Consider the following 27,972-nt stretch of genomic DNA (forward strand, 5'->3'; position numbering starts at 1 on the left):
GGTGGTAAAAAAAAAAAAAAAAAAAGGGCGGAAAAGTGTGGAAGTGTAAAGGCAGAAAAATACAAGAAGAATGTCCTTGAACCGTAGCACCGTGGACAATGTCGTTTACGATGCCGATGATCAAGTCAGTCCGATGGTGTACGTCGCTGCAGCGATCGCATTGGGATTTATCGGATTTTTTGGTTTCACCATGAATCTTCTGGTGGCGATCGTGATCGTCAAGGACGCGCAGATACTGTGGACACCCGTCAACGTGATCCTGGTTAATCTTGTCGTAAGACATCAAATAATAGTTCTTGAAACGATATTAGCTGATTTTATAACGTTTTTCATACTGGTTTTTGAAGTTTGCGAGCGATGATTTATAGATGTTGAAATGATCTTAGTTTAGTAAATTCATTTTGGAATGAGTAAGAATATTAATTGATTCGATATTTAGAAATTATTTCTTCATAATTACAGTCGACAGATATCTGCTATTTTTTCCAAAATTGTATTGTGGTAAAATCAATATAAATCAATTTTTTTAATTCTTCAAAACCTGTATCCTCTTGCATAATAATTTACTGGTAATATTACCAAATTTACAAGTTATAAATTGTAGATTATACACATCTGCTTTATAATTTTATAATCTTATATAGAATAATCAAATAATTCGTAATTTGTAAAGTTTACTCGTAAAATTTTATTTGTTTTTTGTTTAAATGAGAGAGGATAATATCGTTAAAGGTATTTATGTGAAATCTTCTCAGTCGTATAATTCGCATAGGAGATGTTAAGGTTCGTGGATGCGAATAATTTATACGTCTGTATATCGCGCCTCTATGCAACTCTTTAGCGTGGTGCTAAGTAGACGTATTAGTTACACTCTACGTTACTCACATAGAAACTGTGTCATTCGATATTATGCAAATGAATCGTTTACTTTTCTCTTCCATGGGAAACTAGATATACCTATAACTTGATTGGATTTTTATAATTTAAAAACCAATCAAGTTATTATCCAGTTATTGGAATTGTCGTAAATTTGATTACTTTTATGAAATTCCATCTTCTGACTAATTGGTAAGTGAAGATTCAGTTGATTGAAAATTCTAATCGGAAAATCTGTGGAATAAATTTATTTTCTATTGTTTTAGTTCAGATTTTTATTAAAAATATTAAAATCGATTCTCGCCACATCTATTTACTCCATTAATTTAATCGAAGCTTCGCGTACATTAATTTTCCACCGTATAATTGATGCTCTCAGCTCTTTCATTTTCAATTGTAACGTTGAAGAATGCTATCCTTTCAATTAATTTTATTACAGAATTATCAACGCATCATCGATTTATATCTCTGCTGAATTTTGTAAGAACGTTCCATACAATCATGATTCCATTCCCGGGGATGAGGCTAGAGAAGAGGATGAAAGCTCTGAAATTCGAGGAATTATAGTTGAAGAAGATGGAGTTGCGCGTACTCTAGCAACGAAAGCGACTAGAAGAAATTCTTCTAGAAAGCAGAATCGACCTTAGAGTACTAAGTCGATAAAATTCGTGGAGCTTTCACGGCAGGCTTTCGTGTTATCACACCTTTAACTTTGATTTTTTTTTTATGATACAATTATTCGGCGAACTGGAGATACGAAACGATCGAAAAAAATATAGGAGAGTGTGAATATTTATAAAGTTGCGAACTTCACTAAAGTTGGAATCTACCGCAACAGAACGGTATTTTTCCGCGTCGTTTGCGTCAATCAATCCTCTAATGGCACCCTCGTAGCACCGTGTTTTCATCGAATATCACCGAAAATATTCCCATTGTGGAATTGAATACGAGTGTTGAATGGAAATTGAAAAATTGCGAAAATTCTCTGATCGTTTTGTTTTTTCTTTTATTTCGTTTTATGTGATAATTGTTTTGCACATCTGTTCCTTTCCGTCTGAGTAAAGACTCAACGTGAATAATTTAAGGACAATTTTTACTTCAGGTTGGCGATTTCCTGGTGGCTGCGTTTGGAAATCCTGTTGCGATGGTTTCTGCTATCACAGGCGGATGGTACTGGGGCTACAAAATGTGCCTCTGGTATAATTTATCGTTTATTAAACGTAATCGCATGAAACTTCTCCGAGGCATATCAACTACATACGAGACGATATTCCCTTTCATCCTGAACGAATGTAATCTTCCTATTATTCCCTTTTCTTACTCGCTTTCGTTGTAATCGCGGTGCACATCGTGGTTTCTCGCGGTAGAGAATAATTGAATCTCGGATAAATGTAATCTTCTTGCTGCCGTTTAAAGCGGCTGACTCCAACGAACGGAAAGAAACTCAGGCAACTTTTACTGAAAATTAATGGCTGAGCAGAATTGTTTTCCCCACGGCTTACAGTTGAAAATTAAAGACAAACGTGAAAATGTCTGATAAAGCATTCGCATTACAGCATTGCGATTAGTTTACGCTGTCTCGACTTACGCTATAATTAGTTTACACCATCGATATCGGCTATTTACGGAATACGGTAAAATTTCTTGTTATGTGGAATGGCAACGACACTCCGTGATCCTTGGTGAAAGGAAAAATTGAATTCTTCGTCGTGACAGATCTAACGCTACTGCGTCAGTATTGGTAGGCATGTACGTACAGAGCGAATTGTGTCATTTTTTTTAACGAGCTTGTAAAGCAACATACGTAAGCTACAAAAGCTACCATTGAAAGGGGAAGGTTTTTCTGGAAATAGAACAGCCGAAACACGGCCAACGAAACCAGCCCTTCTCTGCTCTCTTCTATTCCGTCTCCATTGGGAGCGTGATTACTTTACAACGTTAAAATTCCAGCCAATGCTGGTATTTAATTATGAAGATTTCACAAATGAATAACTCGCTTTCATCTTCTTAACTTATTTCATTCAAATATTTCTCTACGTTTATTTGAAAGTTTTGTTCACTGATTCTCTATGATACAGCACTTTTTTTTTTATACAAAATACAGAATAATCGTTCACAAGAATTAGAATAACCAAGGAAAACGAAGTAGGAAGTACTATTTATGTTACTATGATACTTATGTTCCAGATGAAACTTCCAAGAACAAACGCAATGTGTGAATGTTGTGACATTCCCTGTCATGCACGTTTCGCTCGTAGAATTTCAATAGCACGAACAGAAAATCCATTTATTTAATACGTTAATGCTCGTTATCGGCACGAATGTAATTATTCAGGAGCGTGCGCCAATGAAGATGCGGTTCGTTAAACGTAATTATCGTAAGATAATTCTGCAAAACTTTAGTCTGTTCAAGTTCTTTTCTGTTTAAAAAAATTATCGCCTATTTCATTTGGTTAACTTTTATCTTCTTCCAAGTAAGTACTTATCGACTGGCCCATCATTTCAGTTGCTGGTTATTTCATTTTCGTTTCCTCTCGTTAATTCTGTAATTCCTTTAATTCAGCGACTGTTTTCAGCGTTATTTTTCTATATTTTTATATCTTTGAATATAGCTATTACTATTGCGATATAATCAATTTTATATATATAAATATCTTAATACATGTATACTTATCACCAGCATAAATGTGGGATATAAGATAAAACGAAGTATTTTCGAGCTCAAATCGTCGAGACTTGAAAGTAGTTAATAAAGGAACGTAAAAGCGAGCCGAGTATCTTTTATGAATTATTTTTGCCTTCATTTTGTCACAAAATTTGACGAATTTCCTCGTTAACGGAACGTATAATTATCCCTGGAACTAATAATTCTTTAGGATTCGTAGAATGGACGAGTTTCGTTATAACGAGATGAAACGTTCGCTCTGTCACGGTCTCGTAAAATCCTGTGTCTCTTTCAGGTCATTAAATATGGTGTCGAGACGACGAAATTAAGAGAAAGTATCTGGCGCACGGTGTACCTACCGCAAAGTGGAGTTTCGTGGTTTGCCATCGTTTAAACGTTCAACAAACCTTCGAAGAATTCTTCGTGGACACCGCAAATGATAAAAGCAAACAATGTTACGTCTAAGTCCGAGAGAGAATTGGGAATAAACGGATATTTCTAGTGAAAAGTTGAGAAATGTAAATCGACACGATTGCAATCGAAAATTGACGTCGTCGTACAGGATGTCCCAGTTCCTCTCTCTAAAACTATACTGGCATATTTTATAAATAAAAGTTTAAAGATATAGCCTTCGGTCAAATATAAGTTCACAAAAAGTTCATAGAAAAATTATAATTTAAAATAAAACTGGTTACAATAATTATTCTTGTATCTTACTGCTTTTTGATGATACTTTTGTATCTGATAGAATCGTAACTTTAAAGTTTCATTGATCTTACTAATGGTTTATTGCAATAATATATTATTCTGATTGTGATAACGCGATAATTTATAAAAATTTCAAGTTCCCATGATACTTATAGAATAAAATATGCCAGAGATCGCAGGTCGAAATCAAATCTAACAATTTTCAGAAATTTCATTAATCTCTCGCCCAATTTCTCCTGCCTAGAATGATTAATATTAACCAAAAATCTTTGGCTTGTTACAATTCCATTGAAACAATGTTTTTCTTTTTTTGTTTTTCAAAGCTACGCTTGGTTCATGTCCACTCTGGGGTTCGCCAGTATCGGCAACCTGACAGTAATGGCTGTTGAAAGGTGGTTACTGGTAGCCAGACCGATGAAAGCTCTGTCCATAAGGTGAGAATGATTCCATTTACTTTTACTTTATTTGGCAGGCAAAGATGTTTCGAAAGAACTGTGAATATATTTCGTCAAGGTGAAGAAAAATGGCCTTGACTTTGTCGGTCGAATCGCGGAGCAACACGACGGACGTTCCGCTCCGAAAATCTCAACTCGTCGCGACACACGTGTACGTGAACAATGTAGAGAAAAAGTGGATCGTAACACTCGATCCTGCATAATACACGATGTTTTTCTTTGCTCTGTCTAATTACACGTCGAGATACGTCGCATGTCGAATCGAATAACGCGAAGGCGAATTGATCGTTCGTTCCGCTTACAATTACAAGTTACAGCTTTTCAGATCAATCTTATGAACCGAACGTTTATGTAAATACAGCTCCATGTTTATGCTTTTATGTAAATGAACGATCGCGGCGAGAAATAATTACTAATTTATAAATATTCAGAGGATAAAAAGCATAACACTGAACAACTAGCTTCATAGATCAGAATTTCTGATGTCTCAACAGAGACCCGTCAAACAACTTTCAATCGCAGTCTTTGAACTTTATAGTGGAAAAAATTTGTATCGCGAGCTGAGAAAATCTTACGAAAATTCTTGACTCTCTACAGAAATTCGGAGAAGCCTTTTCTAACAATTTGTAACATTTTGCGCCGTCGACTGTTCGACGAATACGAAAGCGTTCGAAGCAAAGATGTTTCACGTCGTGGATCGAGCCTGTAAGGTAGTAGCATTCTTTAATAACCCGCGAGAGTCGCCTGTGTAATTATGAACGTCGTTCTAGATTCTAGAGGATAAGTTCAAGATTAAAAATCCGCGTGAATCACTTCAACGATATTTTACCGATCTTCTAATCAATTTTGGATTAACAATGTCGGTCTCCGTTCTTTAGACGCTTCTTAAGGTGCAGCTTTTCACTCTTACGTTAAAACAGAATGGTGTTTCGACGATGAAAAAGAAAACGCGTAGAGAAATGTTCTTAAGTGCTTACGCTACGATGATAAAGGAGAAAATAAATTTTCCTGGCCGCGAGCCACGATTACTTCGCTGAACACCGTAAACGAAGTAATCCTCTAACGCGAAAATTTTTGCCGATAATCGTCGGCCAACCAAAAACCGAATTAAACTGAACACGTTTGGACGTGACACGTGTTTCTTAGAAAAAGGAGATTTTTACTTCCAACTTTGTTCCCATTGATATTGAAACTTTAATCGATTGCAACGAAAGCTGTACGAAATGTTCCAGTAACATCCTTATCTATTCTTGAAGAAATGTTGCAAATTTTCGATGCGATTCTTTCGAAATGATTATTCTACATAAATGAATTTTTTATTTCTCTGCCTAGTTATTTAAAAACCAAGAAAGAGGCTAATTCTCGAGATACTCTGTATTGCCTATGCAATTACCTACTATACTAAATATATCAAATATTATAAATAAATACTATACTGAATAATATACTAAATATAATTGCAGATTTTGTCAATACCATTTAATGACGAAATCCGCAATCACTTGGTTGCCAACCCAATATTATGCACGCCGACGATAAGTTGCCTTATAATTTTACTTCACGCACTGTACAAATCGACTGTTTTCTACAGGCATGCGATAACACTTGGAATCTTTGTCTGGATCTATGCACTCTGCCTCTCTCTGCCACCACTATTTGGCTGGGGTAGTTACGGTCCAGAGGCAGGAAACGTGTCTTGCAGCGTGTCCTGGGAAGTCCACGACCCTCTTACCAAAAGCGACAGCTACATAGGATTCCTCTTCGTGTTTGGTCTGATCATCCCCGTTTTGGTGATCAGTAGTAGTTACGTGGCAATTATAGCGACCTTGAGAAAAGTGCGAAAGAGAGCAGGTAAGTTAGTTCCTGATCGTAATCTTTTCTAAGAACTTGCAAAATCTGATCGAGTCTGATCGAAATCTCCTCAAAACTACGGTAAAGCTTCATCTACGTAAACTTGTCGGCAGATAAGCGATTCGTACAATAGGAATTCCTCGCAGTATTTCTTTTTTATTTAATTTGTACTTTACAATTTGTCCAGCTGGACATTTGGTAATTTTTCTAACTTAATTGCTAAATAACATGTGGATGGCTACCCCCAGCGGGATACCATCTTCGAGTTGAGTTTGACTGTTTTATTTCTTACCTTGAAAATTGAACATAAGAAAATTTACTTTTTTATTATTTAATTTGTACTTTACAATTTGTCCAGCTGGACATTCGCTAATTTTTCTAACTTAATTGCTAAATAACATGTGGATGGCTACCCCCCAGCGGGATACCATCTTCGAGTTTGACTATTTTATTTCTTATCTTGAAAATTGAACATAAGAAAATTTACTTTTTTTATTATTTAATTTGTACTTTACAATTTGTCCAGATGGCCATTTGGTAAATGTTTCTAACTTAATTGCTAAATAACATGTGGATGGCTATCCCCAGCGGGATACCATCTTCGAGTTTGTCTATTTTATTTCTTTAGTCAGGTCAGTGGGGTGTTTTTTTTTTAATTTTTCGTTCAAATAAATGAGCTCGATTGACGAAAGGCTATTTAATTGAGCGCTAGATAATAAAACTTCAAATACATAAACGGACTTAATACGAACAGTGTTGTTCTATAGTTTGCCTTTTGTATTTGTGAAAGAGCCATACTTCCGTTGCTCACGTTAGCAACGCGAAAATAATTTGTTTCACAGGCGCAAGCGGAAGACGCGAGTCCAAGATCACGAAAATGGTTGCACTAATGATAACTGCCTTCCTGCTCGCCTGGTCGCCTTACGCTGCTCTTGCGATCGCCGCGCAATATTTCGACGTAAGTTGTAAATTCATATCCAAGAATATAATCTTTTAAAGTGGTCACAGTTCCATAATTTCAGGCAGAAAATTTTACAACTTCCTCTTATTACTTACATCGATCTTCTTGAATACATCTTTTCTTAGTGTTATCAGACGAACAATTTCTAATTTTGTTCTTGCAAAGTTTCGTTTAACGCGCGATGTAAAATTCAAATTTTCGTTGATAGAACTGAGATAACACGAAAACTCGCGTTACGAGGTTCTTCACCATCAAGACCAGTTTCATATTAATTCGTAAGATCGGCTGAAATTGAGAAAGCTGTATCGTTGCACGCGATACGAGATGCACCTTCCTTTGTTCGTACACCGTGAACGATTTGCATATCTATACATGTGGGGTGAAAGTATTTCGTTATAATTTCGTATTACCAGCAGGTGCCATTAACAGACACAACGCCATAACGATGCCCGTTAAATATCGTCACTCGTTTCGTATGTATTCGACGATATTTTGTATTTCAAACTGGTCTCCGAACCTAGCACTGAACATCGCCATCGACGAGAAAGTTCAAACTTGTCGTTTGAACTTTCAATCTTATAAACATAATAATTTCTTTACTTAAAAATCTTCCGTTTTTTAATATAATCACGTCCATTATAATTTATTTAGAAATCACAACGCTATTGGTAGACGATACGATACAACCGACAAAACTTATTATGCAGCTAATAGAAATCGTTGAGCGAGAGACGGTGCAACAGATTATTCTAACAAAATCTTCGATTAATTTTCTAGGCGAAGCCATCGGCATCGGTAGCTGTGCTTCCGGCGTTATTGGCCAAATCCTCCATTTGCTACAACCCCATAATCTACGCAGGTTTAAACAGCCAATTTCCCCGCTCTCTAAAGAAGATCTTCGACGTACGAATCGCGAGATCTTCGTTACCGGACAGTCAAAACACCGCGTTGACGCTGTTGAACAGACAAGAGCAAAGGAACTGAGGACCATTAACAACGCCATAAATGTCTGCAGCTATGTAGATGTTGGATGAATCGTGGAACCATCGAATATAAGTCATCTTAACAACGTGGTTCTTCCTTCTTGCCTCTTTGTTGTTTGCTTTCGCCTCTTTTCGTCCGCTGAATTTGCTTATCCGATTACGGATTCACGTACGTGAGCGGATCTTTTGTTTCTGCGATCGAATTAGTCGTGAGAACAGCGTTGAATTTTGCCGGGATACGCTAAACGTTCTTTCGTTTCGATGCGAAGATCTTAACACCTGGTGGAAGTTTCGAAGATCGCGGTGAAAAGCAAACGATACGCGTTCTTTTCTTTCGTTTTCCGGTATTTTCGTTTGCTTTTTACAGTCTTCGTGACTCTCACGCGTTGCCATGTGTTAATTGATGCGTGAACTTTTTTGGCCGCTTGGTTCCACCGATGAACGTCGCAGTGTGTCTCTCGAAGATCGTTCGTGTAATGAAACGTGCGAATAAGAAAAATTGAATTTCATCACGGTTTGGTTTCACGCAGCGTGACATTCTTTGCCGAAATCATTCGTAGCAGGTAGTTTGAATATATTTTGGCGCAGGTAAATTGCTAAAATACCGAATGAAAGAAACACCGAAGTTTTGAGTAGAGTAAGATAGAATTATTTGAGTTAGAAGGATATTCGAGTGAAGCTAAGTAATTCGCCTTGCGATTCGCCAAATCTCACAATGAACAATTTTCAAGCAAGTCACGTTTCAAGATATTCGACTTGTTAATCACGCGATAAACGAGAAGACGGATGATCGTAATGTCACCGAGAGAAACAATAAGAATCTCGATTAAACTTCATTTGTAATCTATATTGCACGCGATATATTTTAAGTCCATAAAATGACAATTGGTCGTAAATTAAAAGCAAGTGGGAGGAAAAAAGCAAAGCTTGGAGCAATGACGCAATTACGTTATCCATTAAGTATCGTAAGGATCGTAAAGCAGACGCGTTGTTATAATTTAGAAATAAAAATAACCAATAAGCAATCATATCTCTCTCTGTTCTCCATTGAAAGAGATTCTACGCTCGTAGAATAGTAATAGTTGCGCTGTTATTCTTTCTAATTCCTCTTACGAGTTCCAGTCGCGATGGAATCATTATGGATGGCTTTGCGAAGTATCTGTATTACGATTCGTAACACGTGCGATTATGGCAAGATAGCGAAAGTGAAATCGCGAGGAAAATTCAACGTCGCTAATCAAACCTTTTCTGAAGCAACCGCGTACGATGCGATTGACCCATCCAGATATGTAATTTCAAATTCAATCAGAAATTCGAATCGCAATTATATCTGCACGCTCTCCCATATCGTCGTTATTTTTCTTCAATTGTAATTATATTAAATTAAATTCAATTAAATTATAATCATGGCAAAAGAACATACAGTGGTTCGCGAAAGTAATCGAACGTTCGTAAACGTTATTTAATATCGCGTGTCACGTAAAACATTTTGAAATTTCACTGGCATCGTGAGATACGGATATGCTGATTATATCGAATTAAATTTTGAAACAAATGTAAAAACGTACGCGGAAAGTACACAAGATGTTTAATGCAAGCACACGTGTATCTTTTAGAAATTATAAAACAGCCGAATAAGCCTCGATATTCGGTAGGATCGTCTTTCACACTTATTATACGCCCAAGATGACTATCTATGCTGTATACTAATCTTTCGCTAAATACATATTTGCGGTAAATATCTCGTGGCTTCTGTACGCGTTTCCAGATTGATTTGAAATATTATTAATACAACGAAAGTAGTCGTTACAACGTTAATGAAATTCCAAAATGTTTTCTACAACGTAAAAGTTCTACATAAAAGTTTTCTGCAGTGAGTTGCGCGCCACTCTACACCTACGTAGAGTACAGTTTATGAAGACACTGCAGATGATCGAAGAAGAGAATTTTTCCCTGAAATTTTCTGAAAACGCGCGTTTCGATATTCTACGACTGAGACTACGATAGATAATCGTCGTATCGGTTGATCGTATCGTGACTATGGCAAGATAGCGAAAACAGGATTAGGATTTCCATTAATCGAGCGTGTAACGACTCGAGCGAAGAGCGAAAAGGAATGAATGGATACCGTGCGTAATCTGTCTGTGAACGTTTTCACAAGAACGATCGGTATTACGCAACGATAATTGGCCACAGTCTCGCGACTACGAAGATTCGTTCGAGACGACGAGTTGCACGCCAGCCGTGAGACAGGTTTCGAATAAAAGCAAAAGCCACGGCGAAATGGGACATTGGATCTTGGTTTTTTTATTGCCACATCCTTAGCACGTGACCGTAATACTTCATCGATGGCCAAAGAAAATCTTGGCAACTGATACACGTGCTCGTCGTTTGAGAAAGAGAAGAATAGGAATCGTGGGATTAACGAACGAGCAACTATTTGTTCCGGAAGCTTTATCGTACAGAACGATTTTACACAGAAGTTTACAAATTGTTATTTTTCTCTATTGTTTATTGCATTTCATCTTTCGATAAGAGAAACGATATTTTTTCGTGGTTGATCTTCTCTTAATTTTCTTCTCGTAACGTACAAATCCGATCGTACTGTGCAACGTTCGATGCTAAATTTTTAGCTGATTCGAATAATCCTACCCTGTGTTGAATTTTCTACGAATGAAATTCCTATCTTACAAAGTAGCTTTTATTTATCGTATCTTTAACGTATAAAGTTTCCCTCGATTTGCCATCGAAAATTAACGAATCCTTTGTATAATAAGAAACAGCTAACTGTAACTATTTTCTGAAATATATTTTTAGTATTCTTTCACGGATCGAAGGCGTAGAAACTAGATATTTTTGTAGGAAAGCGCGTTGCGAGTTAAAGAACGATCGCATCGGGCCAGTGCACAGTGCGGCATTGGAATGAGAATTGGGGAAAAATCAAAATTCGCTGGTCACATTCGTTCGCAGATCAGATACACAGGTAATCGCGTTAGATTTTGAGGTAGAAACGACTTTTACTAACTTCCGTCGATTTTTTGGGGAGAATTACTGTTCACGATTATATCGCTTACTTACAGACTGATGATATCATCGTACAATAAGATCGAAATCGAACGATTATTTCGATTCTTATCCACCGCATACCGCATTGTATGGCGTAACGATTGGAACCAGATCCGAATGCGGATGAAGCCAGAAAGAATTAAAAAATGACGGCTTCGAAAGGAGCGTTTGCGATATAAACGTTAGTCGAGGCAAGCAGCCTTTTTTTTTTTTTTTTAACATAGAGACTCGTTTTCAACGAGAAACCTGCTTCGAACAGGAGCGTCGATCCTTTACGGAAGCGAATTTTTCGAGAGTGGAAGCAAAGATAAAAGTTACAGTTAAACGCGAAAACATGCGAGAAGAGTCGAATGGAAAGAGGTAGTTGATGAGAGGAATTGATAAGTTTCTATGTTCAATCCGATAATCGTTTCGTTTTGTTAAGAAAAAATTAATCCACGTTGTTTAAAAGCGCGTAACTAAGTTACTTTATGGAAAAAGAAGCGAGTGGATGAAATAAAAGAGAAATAATTTTCCCGAACAAAAGCATCAAACTGTGGATAAATAATATTCCATATTCCCCATTAAGATATATCATCGCCGTTTTAACGAATCTTCTACGCATTTTGTATTAAATCCTCTCCTGTTCCGTCAAACGATTTATAGAAAAGTACTTGACTATTTCATAACAAATCGTCTTCAATGGAAGCAATTCGTTTTAACCGAAAGAACAGATACAATTCGCCGTTTCGACGAGACGGTCGTAAAACACGAAGAACGACCGGCAGAAAATGTCTTCGTTGTCAACGAGCCAGAATCTCTCTTGAACGAAAGAAGAAGAACGAATTTTTTCGACAGGGATACTTTCATTTCCTGACATTTAAATCTTACGTGGAACGAGTTAACCAAATCGATGGAGAAGCAATTAGGAGGGAAGAAAAGAGGCAGAAGAACGGCGAACGAATCGAACGGTGAATCTGACGTAGCTTCTGAAATCTGAGCTGTTGAAAATAGGATCCACGTTAAGAGACGCGAGTTTCTATTCTTTCGTTGAACAAGGCCATAAACTTGACAAATGAAAGGCGATTTCAGAGCAAGTGTAATTTACCGATATAAATGGCTGTGAAAGGAACTTATCGAGTGGACCACGGAAAAGATCGTACTGCGACTTGATCGATCGCTAGAAATCTAATGGTAAATTGTGGCCAATTCGATTCGATTCGATATACGATCGTCTTGTTAGTTATTTCATCACGAGAGCAAGAAATAAGAAATATTTCGTGTTTTTGGTGGGTCGATTCGGTTGGTTGAATTGTTACGGAGCAACGTGGATTGTTATCGGTCTGGAATATACAGAGAATCCAAAGTTTCATGGATTTTCCGTATATATTACGCGACCAATATACAAACACGTTATACAGTACGTCGTTTCGCGTTATTCTCTTATGCTGTTAGGTCGTACGTTTGAAGAAACGACAGATTACGCGTAGTGAGTTTGCAGACTGAAGTCAGAAATATTGGATTGACGATTACGATAAAAAGAACGATCTGGTTTCTACGATTGTTTGATTAATCTATATCACGTCTCTTCGAAGATACGACATTTATCGTTTAATTAGTCGATTAGCTCGTCTATAATACTCTGCTGAGATTTATGTTACAACGATCTATATTCTCCGAGAGCAGGTAAACCAGTTTTGCCTGTAAGATTTATCAAGTGTTGAGAATTCTCAGGTAATAAAAACATGGAGCGCGTGCTTTCAACTTGCGGCAACTCGTAACAGCTTAAAAAAGCAAGTCTCGTTGAAGAAACGTGGCGCAGCCCTACGCTTCTGTTCGAGAAGTGGTCCCAATAAAACTTTTGCTTATATAAAAGTAAATGAGAACGTAGACCATTAAAAGAGTCGAAAAGTTGATTTTCATCTTCTTCGGAGGAATAACGTGGAGTAAGAATGAAAAAGAAAAACAAGGTCGTTAGCGAGCGTGACTTTTAAGGAATTTTTCCTCATCGAATCCTTGAAATTTATGCGCACACTTTATAGCGCGCATTTTTTTATGTACGTGCGATTTAATAGCACGAAGATGTTTCTCTACTTGAGACACGCATCGATCGAGAAAGAAATCGATATGCACGGTACGTGTAATACGCGGTGGTTTCGATATGGGACGGGCCACAGTGCAGCGAACTGTTCCGATAGCAAATCGGTCGCGAACGAGTAACGGTACCGAACCAGTGAAATTTGTCCTAATTCTTTATTTCGCCACGATTCGCGAAACGCTATCTCGTGCTTGATACGTTCTATAAAATAGTTTCTTTTTTGTCGCGCATAAAAATTTCTACGTTTCATAATTTTTCATCGGAGATTTCTATGTCTCGCTCATTTAACATTCGTAATCGTTGTTTTCGATATAAAAATAAGAAAATGTACGTAAACGTAAGAAGATCGCAGGCGAACTCGTAGCGATTACACGTTCGTTTGTTCTAATGTTACTTTGCGACTAGAAAAGAATAGCTTAATATGAAAATACATTCGTCACGTTTGACAATACTATTGCTACGTTCTCGTCGTTTAAATTGAATTTTATTTGAAAACGATATCTCGCTCTGGGTTCCTATGTCTCTGTCGCTTGAATTGAACGCGGTAAAAGTATCGAGAGGTGGAATTATTTCAAAATGATATGCACCAACAGTTTCCTATGCTCTTATTTCTTGAATCGAATTTAATCAAACTTTTACCACGTCGAATTAATACCTGCGATTTCCTATATTGCTGTTGCTGCGACGTTGATAAAAAGCCTGATGATCGGTCGAAACTGCGATTAGATTAGATTAGATTAAAATAGATAAATTAGATATTCGAAATCACTTACTTCGTTTCTGCTTTGTATCTAATACGTTCTCCAAAACGGGACCAAGTATTTTACAATGCCTCGAAAGGCGATAGAAATCGTTGAAAATACGAGTTAAGGTAAATGGAAAGTAAATAAAAATATTTGAATCGCCAGTACTTGACGGTTTACTTCCGATGATATGTGAACGTTGCAATTATTTTGACCGTCTGGCACAGGTAAAAATAATTCGACCTGGTCTCGAAGAAAAGAAAATTATAAAAGAGAAACTCGAGTCCTTCGACGCTCGAAACGAGCGTCCAAGTTTCTGGGTGTCCTGGTTTATCCTCCTATCGATAAATTCGTTCGTACAAGCGTATGATATTATTATTCGCGATTATTCGTATAGCGGAACATTTCTTGTACAAATTCCAATTACACAAACGAACGCAACAAGTCAACGTGGATCTAGTTTCTTATCAATCGTGATCTTACCGACCACGATCATATTCCACGTATTTGTATCGGTTTAAAAACATGATTATGCAACTTGGAAAAACTCTAGCAATTTTTCTTTTCCACTTCAGCGTTACACGTTTCGTTTTGCAATTATACGTTGTCTCTGCTAATTTATACTTTTTATACTTTATTAATTTATACTTGTGGTTATTGCGTTAGAGATTATAAAAGGAATACAGCGTTCTTCGGTGCTAGAAACAATTTTCTTTTCTTATTGTTGGGCTTTAAAAGTTATAAATCTCAGAGGTTTGATTTCGGTTTATCGGTTGACATCGAAAAAGAATTGGAAAGTAAGAACTGTTGGATATCGTAGAAGACGGCAGTAGAATTTTATTTTAGCTTTAAAATTCGCAACCCACGGATATTTGTTTCTTTACCTTTGCCTTTAAAGAGTCAGATCTGCCTGAAGCAAATTATTAGACCGTCCGAAAAGTTTTTTTGGTTTTACAAGGAAATAATAAATGCACAATATTTTTCGTTTTATATTATTTTATCGAGTTACGTACGATCCATTTTCTTCTATCGAAATCAAAAATCAGAACGTTCGACAGATTAGGTTTCATGTTCGTACAAAGATGCGTCGTTGTAAAAAACGTGTAAGTTGTAAAGACACTTTTCGGACAACCCAATAAAAATTACAAATTACACCGTGTGACACAGTTTGACACTTGTAACGGGTAGACTATCGAACATTCCTTTCTCACAGACCCGTTATTTGCTTAATACATTCTCACCGGTCTCACACAAATCATCATATTAATTCGTCCAGTCATCGTGGTAAAAGATTGCCGTTATTCTATTGCACAATCACATTTTAAGATTTACTCGTCAAATCTTCAACTTTCACTTGTAAGTATCGTCCACTTCGTTGATATTACTCATTCATCTTCGAAGAGAATTTGTGGTCTCAAAACGGCCAGCCGTTAAATTAATCATCGTGCACTGTCGTTTAAATTGTAAAGCAACTTCTACGAGCAACTATCGAAGAAAACTTGCAGCGATTTTGTTTCGACGGTGGTTCCACAGCGACGAAAAAATAATATTCGTGATGACAGAAGCCAATTATAAACGTCGGAAATACCTGCGATATTCGTACATCAATAATATCTAGAAGCGTGGACGATCAGAGAGATGCGGTTCTGTTTGCCATCGACTTAATCTTAGAGCGTAAACGTGTTATTCTTCGAGATATTTACAATTGATAAATTGCTTCCGTTTGTCGTACAAATAGCACGTTCCATCGTCGATTATTAATGGAATAAAATGTTAAATAATCGATCAGAGGTAAGATGAAATAAAATATCGCATCGTGAAAAGAACGATGCAGAGACAAAGTTTTCTAAATTGTACATTTTAAATGGAATCGTAATTTTGATAAACGCATTTTGTTTCTCGTGTGTTTAGCGAGATATCGAATAATAATGTACGATAAATGATATTAAAACGACGATCAAAGATGAACGTTCTTGACATTTAACAAACGTTTGATACTCTAAAGTGTAACAAGATCTGGAAACGATATGAAAAACTGTTCGAAAGTATAGAAAGTATATTGGAATTAAAAGAAACTGTTTCGCCGAAGGGGTAGAATTTTATAAAGAATATCCAATTAGGATAGCAGAGCGAATCGTCGTTGTAAAATGTAACGGATATTACGTTACTATTTAATGATGGTAATAACGATTAACGAAGACGCTCCTAAACGAGCTCGGATAATCTTTCAGTAAATTGTTCTTTTATCGTGTTTATTATCGATATTCTTTATTCTCTGATATTAAATGTAAATTATAAATAAACGAAATGAGAAGATCAATGAGAAGAACTCCTATGCGCTTATACGTTGTCTTTACTAATTTATAATAAACTTGTCGTTATTCTATTGGAGATTATAAAAAAGAATACAGTGTTCTTCGGTTGATGAGAAAATTATACTGGGAACCAGCTGGTACACGAGCTATACCTAGACAAATTTTTCTTCCTTTTATTATTTAATTTGTACTTTACAATTTGTCCAGATGGACATTTGGCGAATGTTTCTAACTTAATTGCTAAATAACATGTGGATGGCTACCCCCAGCGGGATACCATCTTCGAGTTTGGCTATTTTATTTTTTACCTTGAAAATTGAACATAAAAAAATTTCTTTTTTTGAATTGTTTAATTTGTACTTTACAATTTGTCCAGCTGGACATTTGGTAAATTTTTCTAACTTAATATAAGAAAATGACACAGTATTATACGCCTACTATGTCGACGAATAAGACAATGCTCGAATATTCCAATAGTATATCAAGATGCGAAGCAATCTTTCACTTTTATTTCACTTTTCACGAATTGATAATCCTAACAGCGTGGTAAATCAAACTCTTATATTCTCTACTTTCCACTGATTAAAAAACCTTCTATCCTGCGATATCTCAATTTAAAGAATTTCCAATACCGTTTCATCCACCTCGTACGAATAATGCGAAATGGTTTGTCATTCCGTCAATCCATCAAAAGTCCATCAATCTCCGATCCTCCTCCGATCTTTTCAATCCAAAAAGTTAGCAATACCACGGTTCTGACTTGTAACGAGCAGCCCCAAATCATTTTCCCACTACCAATGGATCAACCAGCCATCACAGCAACAGAAGCAAAATTCTAATCGAACCTCCCACTTTTGCATCGACAGCATAGTATAACAAAGATGTGGAGGTAACTCACGATTGGTTTGTGTATCTCATTGTTGCTGGTTCGCGGGACATCTTTGTGAACGGGGACCATCGAAAAGCAAGAAGAAGCAAGTGCTGGTGGGAGGGAAAACTCTCTCTCTCGAGCACAGCTGATCATTAAAGCTACCGCTGGCCAGTCAAACTTTCACGCTCGGTGATATCCAAGCTTCGTGCGTCGAAACGCGTCGAGTCTCAAGGTCTGCGAAAATCGATCGACCGATTTTTTTCGCTCGAGCCCCTGCACCTGGGCCTATTAACCTCGTTTTCGCTAAATCGAAATTTAACGGAAGATAAAGGCGAGATAAATTTTCGAAATACGAAAGCAGTGAATGTGATTCGATCGACTCGCTAAACAATAAGAATCTTCGCTATAGAGCGACGTTGAAAAATCTGCCAACTTCGTTTTCGCTGAATCGAAATTCAGCCGAGTTCGTACAATACGAACAATCGCGAACGACAAGATCGACCTACGTATTTACGTACGAAACATCGAGAGTTTTTAACCTAACGCAAACTAAAAGGTGTTTATCTCGTTTTCATTGCATCGATATTTAATCAGAAATATGACCGAATGAATCTTCCACGAAATAAATTTCCGATCGAATCGACACGTCAAAGGATAAGGAACCTTCGCTGTAAAGTGACACTAAAAGGCGTAGGTATCGGGTTCCAGCGAGAAGAATCGTGAGCGAGGATATCCGAATGGAATTAATGGAAAAGTTGCATGGTGAAACTGAATCGACGAAACGTTGATTAAAAAGAACGATTTCAATTTGGCAGAAGAAACTTCTTTCGTAGAAATGGTAAGGAAAACGCGGAGGAACGAGCGCACGAGAAAGGAAGGAAACGCTGGCTGCGCGTAAATCGCAAGAAAGAAGTCGAGGACCAGCGCCACGAGGTAAGGAAAAGTGTTACGGATCGCGTCCCACGATTTTCGACGACTCGATCGAGGAGCTTCGTCGACGACCAGATACACTGTCGAGCTGTGGCAAACATCTGTGAAACAACATCATAAATATGTTCGTCATACGTCCGTCGACTCGTGAAGACTTAATCGTTAAAATTTGCTAGTGAAAAGAACGAGACTTTGATCCTCGAAGAATCTTTGCTCCTTAATTTCCTCTGTATACGTTCGAAAATAAGTCTCCTGTGAAATATGATAACTAAACTAGACTTTCAACGAGTCGATTTTGTATTTAGCACTTTGTATCTATTGGAAATTACGATTTAGTCTAACAAGGGAAGAATTTGTCGAAACTATTTGCAAGAGCCATAGAAACGTAGATTAGTTACATATAGAGTCATAGAAAGAAATGGAAAAAGAAAACCATCATTGGTCGAAAGTTAACTATCGTCGCGTGTTCCAAAGATCGTAGAAATTTGAAAAAAACGACCACTTATCGTCAGGGTCCACAGTATCGATCCTTTTAACGAAAAATCCATCGAAATCAAGAGTTACGCGTATCTAATTATTAGTCGAGACGGATGTTGCTAATTAATCAGAAAAACGCAAAAGTATTTGGACACCGTTCGATTTCCTATTAACACGGATAATATATTCGTACAAATTTTCTACATTTATCAAATGTCCAACTGGGCAAATTGTAAAGTACAAATTAAATAATAAAACAAAAATTTTCTCCGACAAATGTTCCGATAATTTCCCGTATCGCTGTAATCCATACAAATGTTCGATTCGTCGACAAATCTGTGTTCCTCGTGTCTGTACGATTGAACTTTCGATCCCTGAAACTCCCTAAAACGTACATCTCGTTGGTTGGGAAGGTTACTCGTCCATTTGAGATTCACGAAAAGGATTTAACGTCTCGTCTAATCCCGTTAAACGTGCCGTATCTCGTACGGATATCGACCTATCCGTTTTTCGCGAAGGAAAGAGAATCGTCAAAGGAAGAGCCAGAGAAAGGAACAGGAGGGAAGGAGAGTCAAGATCAGGATTTCAATCTCGAGAGATCGTATTGTCGGTCTGGAACGAGCGCTGCACTTGAAACTTGCATTATTTAGTGAAAGTTTCAGGCGTCGTTTGAATATCGTTGAAGGTTAAATTTACGTGTTCTCGCGAACGAACGAGAATTGATTAAAGATGATCGGCCGATGAATTGGATGATCTTTACTCCGAGTTTCGCGTACCGTATTTGAAACAGTGTCGTTTGTCGATCGAACCATTGTCGCGTAAGAAAGAAAATTGCCGGGACAAGCGACGAGTTTCGAATGTTTCCTTTGGCAGAAATTTTGCATATCAGAAACGAGGATAGGTAGTTTCCCTTTCTTTAAATAACAAATATTTAGGCTTAACGTTATACAGTGGATTTATTCCTATGGTTTTATCACGTTTCAATAGTTAGGTTGAAGTATCGATTAATTTATAAAGCGTTACAGCAACGCGTCGCTCGATGAAAGACAAAACGAACGTAAAAATGTTCCATTTGAAAACGTGTTTCTTTACTTTTAAATAGTGAAATTGTAATCGTACAGGCCATTGCGAAATACATCGAGTATCGTACACTGAATGGCGTAGAAAGGCAAAGATGACACAAAGAAAATGATAAAACTTGGATGTCCTTCGCATTTAAAACGGTAGACAGAACATTTGAACTAAGAAGAGCTTCCGTCCGTGTAGCCGTGTTACACGAACAAACAAATCATTTTGTGGTTTTCTGTGTTTCAGTTGCAGACCTTTAAGCCGGAATAAAGAATCACGGAAACGAACGTGATCGGTCATGCTCGGCGACTTCGTGTAAAAATGACGAGGAAATAGCAGTCTCGAGGTTTCATGGACGGGTTTGTCCGAAGAAAAGCCGTCTCCTCTCCCGTCTACTCGTCTCTCTCAGGACTATCGTCCATCGTACGATCGATGGCCGTTTCTTTTTTCTCTCGTCGACCTATCATTACAATGATAATGAAGTTGTTTTCCCAATCCTCCGGGCTTTGACGGGCCAACGTATTTAGGCGCGGTTCCACCGACGAAAAGCAGACAGACAGTGCCACACGAGCAACATCGTAGTACGCTACTTGGAAACAGGAGTTGGAAGAATTTGAGAAATTCAGTGGAGGAAAAGATAGGAATATACATGGGCAGTAATATAAAGTAGAGAACGTTGGAACGTCGGGGTTACAAGTGAGAAACTGTCATAGAAGCTCAGGCAGAACTTGCAGGAATTTATCAAACTACACGAAAGAGGAGATAGAGACGTACAGCTGAATTAACGCGAAACAGAGGACGTTGGAATGTTAAGATACGAACGAGCAGCTTTCATATAAGGAGCTTAGGCAAAACTTTGGAGAACTTGAGGAATTAGATCGAAGAGGACAAGGCATATGAAGAAGATACTTGAATGTTAAGATCGCGAGTGAGAAACTTTCTGTTCGAATAAAGGATAAAGCAATATCGAGTGGAAAATAGGAATCAACGTAGAACGAGGAACATCGAAGAATACTAACGACGCGAACGAGGAATGTTCACGGAAGAAAGTTGCAACGTTTAAGGGTGCTGCTTCGACGATGATATAGTATCCGACGTCAAAAGCTTCTTCCTCCAGTGTAAACTTGATCGGATAGACGCAGGACACGCTGGTTGAGGTGTTGTGGACGATCAAAACAGCTGAAACGCGAAAAGAGAAAAAATAAACGGTGAAAACTTAAAGATGAGCAATTCGATGGCTCCGACGATTATTTTCTTCGTTATCTTGTTAGTCTGTAATTGCACGATGGGTTACAATATCCTGCTGGCCACTATGGGTGGCACGAAGTCGCACACCGTGCCATTTGTGGCACTGGGTAGCAGTTTGAAGGCACGTGGACACAACGTGACCCTGTTGAGCGCGTTTCCGGGACCAGCTGCGAACAGCGGATTGCAAGAGTTCGTTCCGCCTATCTTCGAGGTATTCATTTCCAATTTTTACGAATAAAATATTTCACAAAAAAAAAAAAAGAAAAATTGCGATACGAAGATCGACAAGTGACAGAAATTGAGAATTCTTGAATTCGGTGTTTTCCTGCTATCTAATTATGAAAGATAAGCTGATTAGAAGTAGCTCTTAGAGAATAACGGAAGACATTTTCGAGCGCGTATTATTCCGTCTAGACGCAATTTCACCTATAGTATCAGTTCGTTGGATTATTTAATTACGGGAGTGCCGGAAGTAGCACAAGGGCGTACAAAAGGGACGGTATACGAATTGACTGGAGTTTGTAGCGTGAGCAAACAGCTGCTGGTAAATTATAGAAACCCGGGTCGAGAAGCTTGGGGAATTCGATGGTTGTAGGCCATGTACACGCAGAACCTCTTGGTTTCAATGAACCCTGTTCGTTCCACTGGGTGGAAATAAAACAAATAATTTGATACTGGTATTTTGATAATTGAAATAGAGAAGATTATTATCGAGAACGATTAAAGGTTCAAGAAAAGCAACGATACAAAATAATACGAACTAAAACGTATTTGTCAAATGGAATAAGACAATCGAGCTTCGTTCAAATTAATCAGCTGACTCAGATGCGCACTGATAAAATGGTTTCAAATTGCTTGAATCCGCGTTTTGCTTCACACCAAACGTACAAACTTCAAGCGAAGTCGAGGTTCTTCAATTACTCGCAAAAATGTCAAGTTACGTAATTATGTTCGAAGCAAACGCTTGGCTTTTGACCCGATCGCTTTGTACGAATCTCCTAAACTTGAATTTTACAAGCCTATTTTAATTCCAAATAATCTGATTAATCTACCGAAGGATTTGGTAAAGAAAATTCGGAAACCTAACTGCGTCTAAATTCGTCGCTTCGCATATCGCTAACGTTAATGACTTTATACGAATTGCGTACGTATTAAGCTTTAACTTCTCCATCTTCTAGTTAAAATGTCTCGCTAAAATGCTCGCGTTCCGTGGTTAATCGAAATAACACGTTTCCATCGAGTGGAAGAAATTTATTAAAGAAAAACGCGATAGTAGGATTGCTTTACGAGGAAGCTGGCATTTAGACTGTGTTTTATTATCGATAGGCTTATGTCGGGAATTACACGTCCGAATGGGACTTGGTTGGCGCAAGATTCCGAGATGAAATGCCTATCTCTCCGTGGGACGCAATGCGATATGCCTGGGAGGCATGCGAGGCGCTTCTTCGCGACGAAATCTCCGTATCTTGGCTGAGAAGACCCGAAGGCAATTCTCAGACGCGATGGGACGTCGCGGTCGTCGACGGAGCCTTCCCCGAGTGCCTTCTAGGAGTTCTTCATGGCGAGGATGTGCCCACTATCATGCTGAATACCGTAACTATTTTAAATACGCTGTAAAGACAGGCCATTCGCTAGCAAACATATTTGCCAATAGCGTTCGCGAATAACAAGTCTGTAATGGCCGAGACCTAAAAAAGTATTTCATTGTGTACATGATCTTTAGTCTGGATTAAAATTTTGAATAATTTTGGATAAATTAATTTTGAATAAGAGCGTAATAATGGGTGCAGGAGTAGACATTTGAAAGAATATTTTAAAGCAAATAAATAACAGCAAAATAGATGAAGGAGTTTCGAGAAAACTAGTTCACCGCACCTTTCTCAATGTCTCGATTACTCGTAGCGAAAGAACTGAAGAAAAATGTCGATATAGGTGGCACTATACAGCGGATCCATAAGTCGCCAAGGGAACCCATCGCCATGGTCCGTCACGCCTTACTTTGGCAAATCCCTGACCCAGGACATGAACTTCTTTCAAAGGGTTCTAAACGTAGCCTGTCTCGTCACCTTGAGAATAATGCACTGGATTATGGTCAGCGGGTACCTTCAATCGGTTCTGAGAAAGTACCTAGGTACGTACATCTTTTATCCGCGATCGGTTTCATCGACGACGATCTGCTTTTTCTCGAACAATCTCGTTTCATCTTCGCTGCTTCAGGGAACCAGTTACCAGACGTGCGAGATCTGACCACGGAGATTCCTCTGACGTTGCAGAACAGTCATTACAGCGTGGCGGAGTCGGTGCCGTATTTAGCGAACGTGGTGAACGTCGCGTGTCTGCATTGCAAGCCGGCGACAAAGCTTAGTCCCGACTTGGAGAGCTTCTTGCAACGCGGTGAGTCGATATCCTAAGTCAACTCGCGTCGTTAACGGGAAATTACGCTCGCTTGTTGGGCCAAGGTTCGTCGATTGGTCGGAGAAAGTGGAGATGATGGAGCTGCGTCAAAGGATATTGAACATTTCTCTCGTAGCATGGGAAAGATGCAAACTCGCGCGATGTAGAATTTACATGCTCGCTGTAGCGAAGATCGAATTGCCGTAGGAATGTAACGCTAGAACCACCGACCAGATTAAAATACACAACTTGTTCCAAAGAGATAGAAAAGGAAGATACGGAGAACCAATTGTTATCCTGTATTTTACGAAGAATCGTTCGAAATTATTATAAAAATTCACATATCGGTCATTTCAATGGAACTGCTAGCTTTAATGTTAAAATAGCCTTGATACGTCAAAAATGTCTAATCTGTCTTTCTGTCATAACGATCCATTACCTTTTTGTACTAGCTTATCGTACAATGGATCATTTTCAGGCCAAGTCGAAAGACTGAAAGTAGTTCGTCACGATAACCGTGAAACATGGCCGTAGGTTTCATATTCGTATCTATGGGTTCGTCGGTTCGAGCATCAGGAATGCCAGAGGCACTTCGTCAAATTTTCGTGGCAGCCTTCGCCACGCTTCCGTACAACGTCGTGTGGAAATGGGAAGGTATGAAGATCAAAGATCTGCCGTCGAACGTCAGAACGGCGGCATGGTGGCCTCAGCAAGAGCTGTTAGGCCATCCGAAGCTACAAGCGTTCGTCTCACACGGAGGACTTTTGTCTTTGCACGAGGCTGCTTATCACGCCGCCCCGACCCTCGTTTTGCCTGTTTTCTGCGATCACGATGGAAACGCGGCACAAGCTGGTAAAATATCGACGCTTCGCCTTTTATCTTATTGTTTCGTTAACTCTTTGCACTTGGAATATCGATCTGTCTATGCTTGTGTTTCTTTAAACGAACGAAGAATATACTCTGGCATCTTTGATCTCTGTTTAATATATTTGAATTTTTTAACATTTTCTACGATATTTCTTACATTATACAATTATCGTAAGCGCGTGTCTAATTCTATCACAGAGAATTGTTTTCCATTAAGTCGTGGAACCTTGGCAAAGACCATGAATATCGATAAATGAAATAAATTAATAATAACTTTAGAAATATATAAAACTGAAGGAATTGGATGACTTGGAAGAACTTCCACTAAGCGTACGATCTTCCAAGGAATATTTTCAATCCTTTTGCATTACAGAAAAACTGGGTTACGTTCTGGTGATGGACTTGGCTAGGATATCCATCGGAAGCTTTCGTGATGGGATTCTCAAGGTGGCTACCATACACAACAATTCGTACCGAATAGCAGCGAAGAAGAGAAGCTCGTTGCTACGGGAGTTGCCAATTAACCCCAGAAAACTGGCTACTTGGTGGGTAGAACACGTTGCCAAGTACAAAGGAGCTGAGCATTTAAAAAGTTCTACAAGGTACGTCGAAGCCTTTCTAAGAATTTCTCTTTTAGGTCTTAATCCCTAAGAAATTGTTTAATGGAATTAATTTGTTTTAGATATATGAATGTTATTCACTATTATTCCATCGATGTGGCAATGTTTTACGCGATAGCGTTATTACTATCGGTATACGGATTGAAGAAATTGTGTTGGAGAACTATTTCCAAACAAATTGTCAGGAAGAAAATCGACTAGACTGTGAATAGTGTCAATTTCGTTTTCTGTGAAATTATCATGTATTTATTTAATATGTTTAGTACCTTTTAATACCGTTTATGGATATTTTAGCGATTTTTGATATTGCCTATATAAATATCTTACGATTAGATTTAAAATATTTTCTTAAAAATCTAAACATTTCTATCCTCTTTACTGTGCTTGAATTAATATGTAATATAGTAAAATAAGCTCTATTTAGATGAAAGAAGAAATAATTAAAAGTAAAAAATAGTGATTATTCAGAAAATGATAATATCGACGTATAACAGGTTTCTACGTTAACTACTATCGATGTAGCGGACCGAATGTATCTTTGAAATCTCACGGAATGATGCAATGTAGTTTACATTGCACATGCAATTTGCACATTGCAATTTGCAAAGTCTATGGTTTAAACTAGAAGCGCGAAAATATATTGAAACAATCTTTTTGAGACTATATGCAATTCATAAAACTATAAACATCCGGTTGTTCGGCAATTGAATAAAAGCGAACTTGTTTACAAACATTCGAATCAAAAGCTATTCTGACATGTTATATGTATATTGCCTGCATAACCACTCTCCGATGTAAATAAGAGAAACCAGATATATATCATGAACATTGATATAAATCACTTCTGACAAGATGTTTTTGCTTATGCAACCTTCAACAAGATAAATAAAAAATAGTACTCGCTTCAAAACAAAGACTCAACGATAAGATGTCTTTTTTACGTAGATATCTACTCTTATGCAACCTTCAACGGGATAAATAAAAAACAGTATTCGTTGCTTCGGAACAAAGACTCAATAATAAATATTCTTGAAAACAAGTTTCTACCGATACATGCGCTGCTACATATGTAAACTGGCTGAACACATTCCCATTTTTCCCTCTACATGGAAGAATTCCTGTATGCTTTACCCGTCGTAACTACTCGTCCTAACTTATCGCGTCTGGCCTCTATTATTGGGTGTTCTGACAGCGCTTCCAATCATTCGGACAAGTATCGTTTCTCATCGGGAACGACAGTTCAGGAAATGGTTGAAACCTACGTCGCACTTTTAAACACTTTAGACTAAGTGCAGATACACCTACATGCTATTCGATTCTGTAGGTTTATACATAAACGATGTAATGCACATGAGTGCGAGATCTCATTCTTCAAAATATAAAGATATCGAATTGCGTAGCGTCACCGATGATAAATCGCAACGACGTCATATCGTAAACTCGCTGTGTCAGGCCTTACGTCCCAAATGTTTGTGAATATATAAACGTCTACGGATATTGACGGAAGCAAGATAGCAAGACGGGGAAGGGGGCATGCACGTGGCTAGTGGCGAAGTATGGTACTGACGTTAGTTAAGGAGTCTTTACGAACGGCGGCGCACGAGTCGGATTCCCGCCGCGACACGAGCAGAGTACTCGTGTTTTCACGACGCTTCTACGTCCGTGACCCGTGGCGAAGTCGGCGCTCGATCACGATTGGATCAGTACCAGCTGATTCGTTCGTCAGAATGTTGGTGTACGTTTTGTTATTACGTTTCTGAGGGCTGCCTCTAACCGAGTGTTCTCTCGTCGTCAATCGCGAATCGGTCCGTGTGTGCGGAGACGATACGAGAGTGGCGGGCCAGAGTGCAAATTCCGGGGCACGCGAGTAGAGCCAAAAGGTAAATGCCAAATATGGGATACAACGTAACGTGTGTGTATGTGCGAGATGGTAGTGAGGATCGTGGTGTTTTGAAAGGACACGTCTAACCACGTGGAACGTGGTGCCAGTTTGTAGCGTGACTCGACAATTTGTTCGTGAGACGAAAAATATATTAAACGTGCATGCTTGAGAAAAGTGAGGAGGTAACAGTCTATGAGAGGAGGCGAGAAACAAAAGAGGGCACTTGAGACGATGTCGCGAAAGAAGAGAGAACAGAGACGGGAGAGAAAAGAGAGAGAGAGAGGCAGAGAAAGAGACAGAGAGAGAGAGAGAGAGAAACAGGCGAGGCAAAGATAGAATAAAGACACGAAGAAGAGAGTCGAGGCAGAGAGTTGACTGTTGTTCGTTCAGTGAAAACACGTGGGGAGCGAGCGGGAGTTTCGCCGTGATCGACGAACGTTGTTTCATAGCCCATAGTAAATGAAAGTTCTTCTCGTTAAATGGATGAATCCCTCGTGTCGTATCTTGACGATCGATCGTTCCTCGGCACTTGGCGAAGGTGCACGAGAAACGGTGGAAAACGGCATCCTGTTAGACGAATATGCGCGAACGGTAAACGATGCTGCGCATATGAGCATGTAGAGTGTTCACATGGTGGCGGTAGGTGGGTAGCTGGATATCTGGTTTCTCACTCGCGGCTTCTGGGGCCTGTTGGTCACCGGAAAACAAACGGTCGAGGTCGGGGCCGAAGTCCTCCATGCAAAATGCCGCATACTAAATACGCGCAACAACCGATGCAACAAACAAATGTTCTATGCAGTATGGGCATCATCGTGTGTGTTGTGTGTCTGTTGGGACGCTTTTACCCTCTTGCGCTTGCCTCTGGCGCGTGACGTAATCCATTCAAGCGCTTACTACGCAATACGGGACGCGGGC

The 27,972-nt window shown here is 38.5% G+C and overlaps 3 protein-coding genes and 2 long non-coding RNA genes across 12 annotated transcripts in view; 3 read left to right on the forward strand and 2 right to left on the reverse strand.

Moving 5' to 3' along the window:
• LOC100744673 (green-sensitive opsin-like) overlaps positions 1-8,506 on the forward strand; it is a 9,204-nt gene extending 698 nt beyond the window's left edge. The window contains exons 2-7 of one of the 2 annotated variants that reach the window (XM_024369127.2): positions 88-274; positions 1,979-2,073; positions 4,573-4,683; positions 6,296-6,555; positions 7,398-7,513; positions 8,294-8,506. In XM_024369127.2, the coding sequence (XP_024224895.1) occupies positions 134-274; positions 1,979-2,073; positions 4,573-4,683; positions 6,296-6,555; positions 7,398-7,513; positions 8,294-8,500 (930 nt within the window). In that variant the 5' untranslated portion in view covers positions 88-133 and the 3' untranslated portion in view covers positions 8,501-8,506. Of the gene's footprint in view, positions 1-12; positions 275-1,978; positions 2,074-4,572; positions 4,684-6,295; positions 6,556-7,397; positions 7,514-8,293 lie in introns of those variants that run through there. The other variant, XM_003484376.4, reaches the window with a different exon arrangement.
• LOC117152218 overlaps positions 1-27,972 on the reverse strand; it is a 77,971-nt gene that overhangs the window by 6,431 nt on the left and 43,568 nt on the right. The gene's annotated exons all lie outside the window — the stretch shown is intronic.
• LOC100744553 (2-hydroxyacylsphingosine 1-beta-galactosyltransferase) lies at positions 17,719-26,185 on the forward strand. Of its 2 annotated transcripts, XM_033321425.1 has the most exons (8): positions 17,719-18,504; positions 20,293-21,505; positions 22,621-22,887; positions 23,227-23,425; positions 23,512-23,688; positions 24,223-24,540; positions 24,929-25,157; positions 25,238-26,185. In XM_033321425.1, exons 2-8 carry the CDS (start codon positions 21,269-21,271, stop codon positions 25,374-25,376), a joined length of 1,566 nt encoding a protein of 521 aa, XP_033177316.1. In that variant the 5' UTR covers positions 17,719-18,504; positions 20,293-21,268; the 3' UTR covers positions 25,377-26,185. The 2 variants fall into 2 exon arrangements, with proteins under 2 accessions (XP_033177316.1, XP_024224663.2); XM_024368895.2 differs by having other exon boundaries at positions 17,719-21,505.
• Positions 22,867-23,572, reverse strand: LOC117152235. Its single transcript, XR_004462555.1, has 3 exons — positions 23,434-23,572; positions 23,170-23,360; positions 22,867-22,982 (listed from the first exon to the last, which is right to left on the reverse strand). It is a non-coding gene; the product is annotated as an uncharacterized LOC117152235 (long non-coding RNA).
• LOC100744431 (insulin-like peptide receptor) overlaps positions 26,788-27,972 on the forward strand; it is a 43,820-nt gene continuing 42,635 nt past the window's right edge. For 4 of the 6 annotated variants that reach the window (XM_033320535.1, XM_033320641.1, XM_033320608.1 and 1 more), the window contains exon 1: positions 26,788-27,055. The gene's annotated coding sequence lies outside the window, so the exon portion shown is untranslated. The remainder of the gene's footprint in view (positions 27,056-27,972) is intronic. The other 2 variants (XM_033320654.1, XM_033320673.1) reach the window with 1 other exon arrangement.

This window comes from Bombus impatiens, unplaced genomic scaffold (assembly GCF_000188095.3).
Source record: "Bombus impatiens unplaced genomic scaffold, BIMP_2.2 scf_0010, whole genome shotgun sequence".
NCBI lineage: Eukaryota > Metazoa > Arthropoda > Insecta > Hymenoptera > Apidae > Bombus > Bombus impatiens.

Coding starts and splice junctions, on each gene's coding strand:
- LOC100744553 (XM_024368895.2), top strand. CDS start 21,269: ATGAGCAATTCGATGGCTCCGACGATTATTTTCTTCGTTATCTTGTTA. Junction 23,426..23,511: donor GGTTCTGAGAAAGTACCTAG/GTACGTACATCT, acceptor TCGCTGCTTCAG/GGAACCAGTTACCAGACGTG. Junction 24,541..24,928: donor TGGAAACGCGGCACAAGCTG/GTAAAATATCGA, acceptor TTTGCATTACAG/AAAAACTGGGTTACGTTCTG.